The 12,263-nt window shown below is 48.9% G+C and overlaps 1 protein-coding gene and 1 pseudogene across 1 annotated transcript; both read left to right on the top strand.

Annotated features, from left to right (window-relative positions):
• LOC8063824 lies at positions 161-2,148 on the top strand (annotated as a pseudogene).
• LOC8065559 (pentatricopeptide repeat-containing protein At3g46610) lies at positions 9,687-12,107 on the top strand. Its single transcript, XM_021448674.1, is given in 3 exon segments — positions 9,687-9,907; positions 9,909-9,923; positions 10,023-12,107. Coding segments are annotated over 3 exon segments (2,028 nt in total). The 5' UTR covers positions 9,687-9,779; the 3' UTR covers positions 11,908-12,107.

Here is a 12,263-nt window from a genome sequence, read left to right as displayed (position 1 = left end):
GAAAATATCAGCCGCTGGAGTGACGTGGACTGTACAAAATTTAGGTGGTGGGTAAGTGTAGGGCTGATAGATTTCTGTTATCTTTGTAATTTGTCTATTAAAATATCATTTTTCAAAAAAAAAAAGAGTATCACGTCACGTCACGTAGGATCAACTTCTGTGCCACGGACCGCTTTCCGACAGAACACACAACGACAACAGGTGAGTGAGACTGTGACTGTTACTGAGAGTGTTGCAGTCCGTACACAGCCATGGCGCCGCCGCCACCCATGGCCGCGAAGAGCAACACCAACGGTGCCGCCGCCGCCGCTGCCGTCCACCCAGCAGGACCACAACAACAACACCGCCGCCGCCACGTGCTACTGTTCCCGCTGCCGTACCAGGGCCACATCAACCCGATGTTCCGGCTCGCCGGCGTGCTCCACGCCCGCGGGTTCGCCATCACCGTCTTCCACACCCACTTCAACGCGCCGGACCCGGCGCGCCGGCACCCGCGGTACCGCTTCGTGCCCGTGCCCGACGGCATTCCGCCCGGCACGGGGACACCACCCGTCGCCATCGAGGACGTCGTGGCGCGCATCGTCGCGCTCGGCGCCGCGTGCGAGCCCCACTTCCGGGACCGCCTCGCCGCCGTCCTGGAGGAGGAAGACGACTACTCCGGGGACGGCGCCGTCGCGTGCCTCGTCGCCGACGCGCACCTGCTGCCCGTGTTCCAGGTGGCCAAGAGACTGGGCGTGCCCGCGCTCGCCCTGCGCACCGGCAGCGCCGCCTCCTACGCTTACCCGATGCTCTGCGACAGAGGCTACCTCCCTGTGCAAGGCACGTCGTCGATCGATCTCCTGTCATTTTTCTCTAGCTAGTTCTTAGATGTTTTTGCTATGATGGATGGATGCGTTCATTTTCGTCCGAGTTCTTGGACGACCAACAAGCTAAGATTGCTCGCGTCTGTTTCGTCGATGCGATGCAGATTCGCAGCTCGACATGATGCCGGTGCCGGAGCTGCCGCCGTACCGGGTGCGGGACCTGATGCAGCTGGGCAAGGGCGGCCACGGCCACGAGCTGATACGGGAGCTGCTGGCGCGCGCCGTGGAGGCGGTGGAAGCCTCGTCGGGGCTCATCCTCAACACGTTCGACGCGCTGGAACGCGACGAGCTGGCGGGCATCCGGCGGAGCCTCGCCGCGGGTGTGCCGGTGTTCGACGTCGGCCCGCTCCACAAGCTCTCCCCCGCCGGCGGCGGCGACGACAGCAGCCTGCTGCGGCAGGACCGGGCGTGCCTGGAGTGGCTGGACGCGCGGCCGCGGGAGTCCGTGCTGTAGCAGTCTGGCCTGCATGACCCCGCGGGACCTGGCGGAGACGGCGTGGGGCATCGCCGGCAGCGGCGTGCCGTTCCTCTGGGTGGTCCGGCCGGGCCTCGTCCGCGGAGCGGGAGGCCAGAGCCAGCACCAGGAGCAGCAGCTCCCGGAGGGGTTCGAGGCCGCGACGCGCGGACGCGGCATGGTGGTGGCGTGGGCGCCGCAGGAGGAGGTGCTCCGGCACCGCGCCGTCGGCGGGTTCTGGACGCACAACGGCTGGAACTCCACGATGGAGAGCGTCTGCGAGGGGGTGCCGATGCTGTGCCGCCCCTACTTCGGCGACCAGACGGGGAACGCGAGGTACGTGGAGCACGTGTGGCGGGTGGGCTTCGAGGACGGCGGCGAGCTCGAGAGGGACACCGTCGAGGCGGCCATCCGCCGGCTCATGACCGGTACGGACGGCGCCGAGATGAGGGCCAGGGCCGGCGAGCTGGGGAAGGCGGCGGCGGAGTGCATCGAGAAGGGTGGGTCGTCGTGTATCGCCATTGACAAGCTGGTCACGCACATCATGTCCCTGGACTCTACTCAGAGGCGACGCGGCGAGCTTCAAGATTTGACATGATAACAAACTGTTTCGCAAAATTTATTGATGCAGGCAACATAATTACTTAAACACCAATTTGTGTATTGGCACGTAGGTGCATGCGCCAAATACCTTAACAGGACATGTGTTAACATGCAAATGCACTCTATGCAGCACCCTGCACAAGCCGGTCAGGCCATTTACATTGCAATCGTCGGGGTAGACTGGGCCTTGTTTACTTCCACCAAAAAACCCAAAATTTTTCAAGATTTCCCATCACATCGAATCTTTGATACATGCATGGAGTATTAGATATAGACGAAAATAAAAACTAATTGTACAGTTTGGTCAGAATTGACGAGACGAATCTTTTGAGCCTAGTTAGTCTATAATTAGACAATAATTACCACAAACAAACGAAAATACTACAGTATTACGAAATTTTTTCGTTGAGGAACTAAACAAGGCACAAGGAACACTCGCCCATGAGAGACCTTATCGGTACAAGCTCACTCTAGGTTTGCTGTAGCTCTATGCTAGCATGCCAACTTGAGCACCTTCAATCGAGATTGCAACAGATTAGGGCTTGAAAGGTAAAAATGATAAATTGTTTTATTTTGACCGATTGGATTTCCTCAATCATCCATGGTCCTTTTAAAAAAAAACTGGTTGTAATCTCAGTACTCAAGCTAACAAATCGTTAGTGCGATTACACATACGCTGTCAGGGATGGAGCTTGTGAATTGCTCCTCTCACTGAACATACAAATGACCCAACGCAGTCAACTCATGAGTGGCTTGGTTACAATCTCGGCCTTTAAACAAACACTCAAAACTAATAAAACAAAGAAGGCACTAGTGTGTTTATCTTAATTAGTAGCTATCAAAAGACCCGCCACAGCATCATTAAAGTTGTCAGTTGTGATTGCTTGAACCGCCATTTTTGCATCTGTCTCAACAATTAGGCAGCTCGCGCGGCACTGGATGCGGCCGCTGCGGCTGAGCGGGCGGCGCGAGACGCGGCCCTTGCGTCGAGGGAGATCTGTAACAGCTCCGAATACCGTGTCATGGAGGACAACAGTTTTTTCCATGCGGTGACGTGCAGCAAATCTGGCTCATGATGTTTCTTCAGACTTCAGAGGCAGTTTTTTTCCCTTTAATTAAGGGCATGCGCCCTCGTTCTTCTACCAGAGAACGATCGAGAGCACATACTTTCAAAGCACTGGAGCTAGAGGTGGGACATTAATTTGATCACCATCCTTTGGGTTCCCTGATGCTGAGCGGTGGGACTTTGTGCACCATCCTTTCGGACAGTATTCCATCCTGTTCAAGTCGTATAGCGTGCACCTCACAGCAAATAAGGTTGCAGACAATAAGTAGCCTCAGTGAGAACTGAGAAGGTGTGTTGATGAGTGAGTCTGCCGATATTTAACCAGCGATAGCCTGTCTCGAGGGTAGCTAGAACAGTTGTTTAGGTTTCGGCGTATGCTAGAACTCGACGGTTAACGTAAGGGACAGTTGATTTATCGCCCTCGAGTTCAATCTCGAGTAACAACCTTTACGTCTAGTCGGCGTTAGCCTTTGCGCGTTGTACTCCCTCCATAGGCGGAGCTCTCCATTAGGCATGGTGGGGCAGCTGCCCCACCTACCACCAGAGTAGCACCATTATAGCAACTCTGAGTGTTTGGCTAAAATTAGTAGCTAAATTTTATTGTTTAGCTATTTTATAAAATATAAAAAAATTTTAAAAAGAAGAGGTCTACAATAGCCTTGCTATTCTATAAAATCAGAAAGCTAGCCATTAAAAATTAAGGGATAGCCAACTTTCAATTTTCCAAAACCAGATAGCACATCGCGATGTGAACAGTAGCGAGGCACCAAAAAATTTGAGTAGGGAAGAAAAATAGGCCCAATAATCCTAGCCAGCCCAAGTGAAAGTGGCCCCAAACCCCTAATCCTGCTCGTGACTCCTCCCGTTCGTAGTTCATTGACGATCCCTCCATGGCCGCAGCATGCTAGCGCACTCGCTGCTCATTACAACCGCCTCGCCCGACTAGCTCCGAGCTGTGTCTGTGTGACACCTGCTCGCTGCTCTAGCACTCATGTAGTATGCATGTTGCTCTAAATCTATGATACATGTGAATTTTGTGGGGAGGTGGGCGCTAGCCATGGGCGTGGGTGTGGCTACGGAGAAGCCAAAGGGGACTGAGAGGTCTTGGAATGTTGGATTTTGGTCTTTAATTTGGACACTTTTTCTTGTTCGATGGGTCTTCGTTGAATTAATGAACTACTATCTTTAAATGAGAGGTATCATCATCAATTTATGTTTAAATCTGTTATAGATTAGCTATTGATGTGTGTTCTTGTGATGTCATTAGAAAGTTATGTTTGTGATACGTTCCATCTATTAAAAAAACTTGACGTCCTGTGCTACTAACGCAAAATCAGAAAACCGGACGTTCCAAGCTCGCGTGGCTGTATTCGGACGAGTTTGCCCTTAGCTTCACGTCCGTTCCGCTCTCGGCATTAATAACTCGATGCTTCGGTACTCGTCAGCGTCCAGCTCTTGCGCGATCGCGAGTAAAGGCTGCAGCACGCGCCGCGCATTCCATCGTCCTCTCTACAGCACACACCTCCCTTCCTACTCACTTAGAATCTTTATTGTATTGAAACAATCAAATGGATGATCATTTACCTGCTGCGCTACTGGACGAAGCACTCCAAGCGTCGTCAGTGCTGCAAAGCACGCGCGCGCAATAGAAAAAAAAATAGCGCCAATAAATTTCAAATGAAATAAACAAGCAAGCGAAGGAAACAAACACTGCCAGCGCGCCAATAATACTGCTAAACGCGCGCCAGGGAATAGTGCCATGCAAAATGTCAGGTTTTGCATCTCATCAACCACAGAACTCTCTCACGTATAGTGCAATACCCCCTAATTAATCACTCCTAGAAGGAGTATTAATTGTATTGTATTGTTCATTCTTACAAGAGGTGCTCTCGTTCTCTTTTTATATTAATAGAGACGGCTAAGAGGCTGCTTATTATCTTAGACGGATTTATAGACACTGTTTGGTAAGGTACTTTCTATACAAATCCATCAAGTCAATCTTATTTTACTCCGAGTCGGAGTCACGCTTCAATACGCTTCCTTCTGAAATCGTGGGCTAGTCCTGCTGGTGAGATGCCTTGTGGGTCCCGTACTGACAGAGCCCAATCCTACTAGTTTCATAACCAAACAAATCGTTATCATCTTCAAGGCCATAAATATCATATCATTTCAGTACATTGCGCCATAGTTTAACCATTTAGAGCCTATTCCTTTGATCCCAAAACTAAGAGGGATTGGGAGGGATTGAGGGGGACTAAATTCTCTACAAGTCAAAATCCCCCTTAAACCCCCTCAATTCCTTTGGTTTTGATAAGAAATGAACAGCCTTACTAAGCTCATCCAAGTCCAGGTCCATGTACAGGTCCAGGTACTGATCGGGTACAGGTCCAACTGAGCCGCTGCATTACTCAAATGGTGCTTGTGCTAATGCTATGGTAAAAACAAGATTATGTTTCTTAAAAAAGGAAGTAAATAGTGAGATATATTAAAAGTCGTGACAGAAATTTTCAATGAGTTATCATCATATTGTCTATAACAAATATGCTTAAAAAGTAACATTGCAAATAACATTTAGCAAATAGTACGTGCACCTAAAACATTTAGCAAATTGTACGTGCACCTAAAACATTTAGCAAATTGTAAGAACTAGACATATAATGCGCCATGTCGACACCATGGGAAATCACGGGATCAGAACTTTAGAAGTCACGGGATAGTCCAGAAATATATGTACTTTTAGGTACAATAGCATTTCTAAATGATACTTAATTGCTACTTCTGTCATGAAGCTCTATGTATACCTATCAATATTGAGTCATATAACTATGGTCTTGTTTAGTTCACCTTAAAATTCAAAAAAAAAGTTCAAGATTCTCCATCACATTAAATCTTGTGGCACATGCATGGAACACTAGATATAGACGAAAACAAAAAATAATTGTACAGTTTGTCTTTAATTCACGAGATGGATCTTTTTGAGCCTAGTTAGTTTATAGTTGGACAATATTTATCAAATACAAACGAAAGTGCTACAGTGTCAAAAACAAAAAACTTTTCACAACTAAACAAGGCCTAAGCATTTATACTGAGTGGATCACATCAGATTTAGGCAAATGCAATGAACAGAATTAGAAGGCACTCACATTATTTGATTCACCCAACATAGTTGTGTCCTCAAAATCCCCAAATTGACCCACTGCACTGCAACAAGATAGCTGACACATATCAACCAACTGTAATAAAGACTACAGTTACTGGGTTGTTCTTTGTTCCAGGTAATCAGGGATGGCTCGATTTACTACATTAACAGCATCTTCGCCAGATTGATTAGCTGCTTTGTTGGGTGTTGGCAATGAAAGAACACGACTAAGAAGCTTCACTAAGGCCAGTCTCAATGCATAGTTTCATGACACAGTTACCAAGACTATAAACTAGGTAACCGAGCCACAGGAGTTTCATGGGGATGAAACTCCTCTCTCATCTGATGAAACTCCTTCATTTAATGACCCTGCCAAGTCAGCAATTTTGCTTATGTGGCAACCTATTTAATGTGCATGACACTCTCATGAAACATGCATTGAGACTGGCCTAAAGGTTGGTGAGAAATGCAGACAAATTCAAAGCTGGTTAGTTACCATCCTAAAAATTACAACACCATCTACACAAGAAGAATCTCAGGGTTACCTTATTCCACATCTTTCCTTTAATAGTTTTTTAGCCTTCCTCATGGTAAGTCCCATCAGCATTCACCCAAAAATGAGGGTGAGATTTCCCAGAACATTGGACTCCTGCCAACTGAAATCAAATGTTTCCTTTTATTTTTTTACTAAAAATATAGACAGCAACATATAAGTCAAGAACAGGTAGAGGGATGAAGCCAGATTTTTCTCCATTATCTAAAAGAAGAATATATGAATATATGGTTACAAACCTTAAGCATTTGAAGTTCAGATTTTGTAATCTCTCGCCCATTAATCAATATTCCGGTGTTCCCGTTGCTTGCTTTTTGATCTAGAGAACCTCCAACATTTAGATTTGCGGTGATTATGCAATGTGGTTTATATCCCTCCTGGAATATTTTCAGTGAAAAGTTTGGCAGAGTTATCGTTGAAATTATTATAGATCTGTAAGAAGCAAGCAAAATTCATAATGCCACGCTGAGATATTGAACAATTATGGAACTGCATAAAAGGACAAAAAATTCAATCCTTCGCTAAAACAGAAGCCTACCTAAACCATAGCACGAGATGCTAAAATCATGGTCTATATGTCATGACTAAATTGCTGGCATGCCAACTTGGGCGCGCAATCTTTTCTGAGCAGTGTAATCAAAATTATTAGTTTCTCCTGGTTTAGACAGCATGCTATACATCATCATTCCTAGGACAAGGATAAATCACGCAGACCATTACACAACATGCCTGATGGTGCTGATTCATCAAAGCTCCATCAAGTCGGCTAAATACTCGACCAGATCAAGTTCAACAGCACCAGACATCCAGAGTTCCAGACGATACTTCATGATTCCCATTAAGAATACTACAGACCAAGTGAACTGCAGCTATAAAAAAATCACATAAATTGTCCTTCAAAGAGTTTACCCGACAGAATACTTAGCAATCCTCACTTCATCTATGCACATTGACTGGCGTAATATTCATATTTCTACTAAATGGACATGAATCACAACCATTTTAGTCATAGAGTGTTTGCTGTGCATCAAACAGTTAGGATGTGTTTGGTTCATGGCTTAGTTGTAGCCTGGCTAGGATTGTAGCCTGGTTAGGTAAAACCTTGTTCTAGCAAGTCAACATGGGTTTGTTTGGTTGTGTGTAGGGTCTTAGCCTAGCTAGGCTCACAACGTGTTTGGTTGACTAGTTTGTTTTAATACGGTCACCTCTTCTTCAAATGGGTAAATTTACCTCCTTTGATGAATTTTGTTGAACACGTAATTGGCATCTCGGAGGACAGTGTCATTGGCTCACTGCACACGCGGTGGCTTGGTGACTTTTCCGACGTGGACGCGACCACAGACAACGACCTCGGCGGCTTACCGATGTCGTGATCTTGCCAACACATCCCAATTGATATCCTAGTAATCCCATCGCACAAAATCCAGAATAGATGCTCTCTGAGCAAAGAAGGAACTAGAGGTGGCGAAGGTGCTCATGCGACGCGATGTGGAGGGCACGACGGCGCTGGACTCAGATGCAGGTGTTGTTCTTCGACAGGCAAGCAGGACTTAAGGAGCTCATCCGCATTAGGATGCTTTGCATTAAAAAACTATATAGCTCAGCTCATTAGGCTACAATGGAGAAGAAAATCTATAGGAAGCCATTGGAAAGACATGAATCCCATCATAGTTCAGCAATATGTCTCGTACAAGTTCTAAAATGAGCACCTCAATAGATATCAGAATCACAGTATGATGGGTGACCTTGCTGTTTAAGTTAGCATCTTCGGCGGTCCACGATGCGGTTGCGGACTTGCGAGATGGTGTTGCCGGTGAAGGTGAGAGAGGCCACCGTGACAGAGCCTGAAGGGGGGATTCAGTGGGCTGGCTGCCACCCTGCTAGATGGAATGTGAGGAGGACGACGAGAGCAGCTCCTGTGGGGGACTGCCGCGACGGGCTCACTAGTCAGTGTTGTGACGGTCACGGCGGCTAGAGTCGGACTTGCGGCAGAGAGACAAGAGGTTCTACCAGCACTCCTCGTCGTTCTCGATGGCCTTCATGTTTGTGTCGTGGTAGCAGCGACGGTGGCGAGCTGCAATGCCCTTCATCTCTCAGAGGTAGCAGGTAGACCAACGGACTGGTCCACTCTTGCCATCGGAGGTCCTTACAGAACCTACTGTGGCCTGGGCCAGCGGTAGGTTAGATGGAGGAGGAGTTGGTCGACGTCCGGCCATCCCATTGGCCGGCAAATCGGACGACGATGACATCACAGTTTTGGGTAGGAAGCGAACTAACCTGCAGTCTGCGGAGAAGAAAGTGGCAGCGGCTCCGTGTAGAGCAATGGCCGAGGCATCATCGCGACTCACGCGAGAGGTCCGGGGAAGCACTTTTTGGCCTTCTATGTCACGGATTTCTGCCCCATGAAAAACTTGGGGAATGAAGCTGATATTTGTGTCTCTGTGGTCTTCCAAACATAGCAGGAAATTGCCCTGAGATAAATTGACTGGCGGGTTTCTCACCTTGGAAACTCACAGATCGCGGCGGGGTTATGGACTTCCAAAGAGGCCCTAGCGAGCAGCTGGTAGCAGGCAGCAGCGTGGGGGCAGGCCTCATGTTTAATTAGAATGAAGTCTGTTTTTTCCGCAAAAGACCTCAGCTTTAAGTTTTTTTCTTCGAATGCTCACGTTCTTAACAAGGCCTTATTTAGTTAAAAAAATTTACAAAATTTTTCAGATTCCCATCGCATCGAATCTTGCGGCACATGCCTGAAATATTAAATTTAAATTAAAAAATAATTAATTATATAATTTATCTGAAATTTGCGAGACGACTCTTTTAAACCTAATTAGTATGTAATATTATAATTAGATAATATTTTATTAAATACAAACGAAAATATTATCGTGTCTATAAAAAAAATAGAACTAAGGCTGTTTAAGCAGTCAAGAGTGCCACGGAGGGACGGATGCCGGCAGCCACAAGTTGCTGGTCTCGCTCGTGGTCGTGGGCCGTGGCAGCTCCTCAGCAATCAACGCCACAAACAGATAGCCTTTCGTCTCTTTCATTTTCAGAGGCCACCAGTGCCTGGACCTGGACGCTCGCGCCCCGGCCTCGCCGCCATGGCTCCCTCCCTCGCCGCCCTCCACTCCGCCGCCGCCAGCCACCTCCCACACCCTCGACGTCAGAGGACCACCGCCCTCGCGCGCGCCTCCTCCGTCCTCCGCCTGCCACTCCGCCGCCGCTCCCGTTGGGTCGCCGCCGAGGTACGCACGTTTGCATTCTGTACGCGCGTGCACCACTACCAAAAAAAACAACCTTTACTTTACTTTTAATTCGGAGTGTTGTGACGCGTCCCGTTCTAGAACCTCGCAGTTCGCGACCGGCGGCGCTGGGGGCACGGCCACCGGCGGCGGCAGCGGCAGCGGCAGGGCGAGGCGAGGCCTGGGCATCGACGTCGCCGCGGTCGGCGCGGCGCTGCGCGACGCCAGAACGGCCGACGACGTGGAGTCCGTGGTGAATGCCTTCTTGAACCACGACAACGCCGCCGCCGCCGGCGAGGCTCACCTCCTGCCCCTCCAGGTGTACACGTGCGTCATCCGGGGGCTCGGCAAGGACAACCGCCCGGACGCCGCGTTCGCCGTCGTGGAGCACCTCAAGCGGAGAGGAGCCGTGCTGAACCAGTTCGTGTACAACTGCCTCCTCGGCGCCGTCAAGAGCTGCGGCGAGTTCGGCCGGATCCAGGCCGTCCTCGACGACATGGAGGCGCAGGGGGTGTCCCCGAACATCGTCACCTACAACACGCTGATGTCCATCTACGTGCACCAGGGCAGGGTCGAGGACGTCCTCAGGGTGTACGCCGACGTGCAGGAGCGCGGGCTCGTGCCCACCGCCGCGACCTACTCCACGGTGATGTGCGCCTACAAGAAGGCGGGTGACGCGTTCGCGGCCATCGAGTTCTTCGCCATGCTCAGCGGCAGGTACAGGAACGGGGAGCTGGTGGTGGGGAACCGTGGTGACTGGGAGCAGGAGTTCGTCAAGTTCGAGAAGCTGACCGTCCGGGCTTGCTACATGTCGATGCGGCGGTCGCTCGTCGGGGGGAAGAATCCGGTCGGCGAGGTGCTGAAGGTCCTCCTCGCCATGGATGAGGCAGGTGTTCGTCCGGAGAGGAGCGACTACGAGCGGCTCGTCTGGGCGTGCACGGGGGAGGAGCATTACGCCATTGGCAAGGAGCTGTACCAGAGGATTCGTGAGGGTGGTGATGGGGGCGAGATCAGCCTGTCCGTCTGCAACCACCTGATCTGGCTGATGGGCAAGGCGAAGAAATGGTGGGCGGCTCTCGAGATCTATGAGGATTTGTTGGACAAAGGCCCGAAGCCGAACAATCTGTCTCATGAGCTGATCATGTCACACTTCAAGATTCTTCTTGATGCTGCCAAGAGAAGGGGAATTTGGAGGTGGGGTGTGAGGCTGCTCAACAAGATGCAGGAGAAGGGATTGAAGCCTGGAAGCAAGGAGTGGAATGCTGTTCTCCTCTCATGTTCAAGGGCTTCCGAAGCATCGGCAGCGGTGGATATCTTCAAGAAGATGGTAGATGAAGGGTTGAAGCCAGATGTGGTTTCCTATGGTGCATTGCTGAGTGCACTTGAGAAAGGCAAGCTTTATGATGAGGCCTTGAGGGTCTGGGAACACATGTGCAAAGTTGGGATCAAACCGAACCTCTACGCATACACGATATTGGTTTCGATTTACATCGGCAAGGGCAACCATGCTATGGTGGATGCTGTTCTTCATGACATGGTGTCGAAACAGATCGAGCCAACCGTTGTCACCTTCAACGCAATAATCAGTGCATGTGTGAGGAGTAACTCAGGTGGAAATGCCTTTGAGTGGTTTCACAGGATGAAGATACGGGGCATTGAGCCGAATGAAATTACATACCAGATGTTAATTGAAGCTCTTGTGCAAGATGGCAAACCAAGACTTGCTTATGAGATGTACATGAAGGCTTGCAGCCAAGGTCTTCAGCTTCCTGCAAAGTCATATGACACTGTACTGGAGGCGTGTAAGGCTTATGGCTCCATAGTAGATCTAACTACTTTGGGTCCTCGCCCTTCAAAAGGGGTGGAACCCATCAGGATAGAGAATAACTTTTCCAGTTTCTCTCAATTCAAGGATCTGCCTAGCACCTCTCATCATTTTGCAGGCATCGGAATGTATGGATTTTCGGGATACAGAATGGCAAGGTAAAACCATGCATGTAACATACTACCACGCCCTGTTGTATAGTTGCCTTCACCCTCCAAAAACATTAACTTATGTATTTGTAAGTTCACTAATAAGTTGTAAAAAAATACTAGTACACTGGCATTTTTGTTTCATTCATCTTATGTTAGTGTGGATATTTTGAACATAGTGATGCAACTTTTTGGTGTGCATGTGTCCTTTTCTTCTTTGGTCCAACCTTTTGAACAAAAGGTTTGTTTCATGTGGATATTTTTTCATTCCTCCTATGTTAGTGACTCAGTGTGGATCTTTTGAACATAGTGATGCAACTTTTTGGTGTGCATGTGTCATTTTCTTCTTTGGTCCAACCTTTTGAACAA

Source organism: Sorghum bicolor, chromosome 10 (genome assembly GCF_000003195.3).
Source record: "Sorghum bicolor cultivar BTx623 chromosome 10, Sorghum_bicolor_NCBIv3, whole genome shotgun sequence".
Lineage (NCBI taxonomy): Eukaryota > Viridiplantae > Streptophyta > Magnoliopsida > Poales > Poaceae > Sorghum > Sorghum bicolor.
This window is presented reverse-complemented; position numbering and strand designations above follow the sequence as displayed.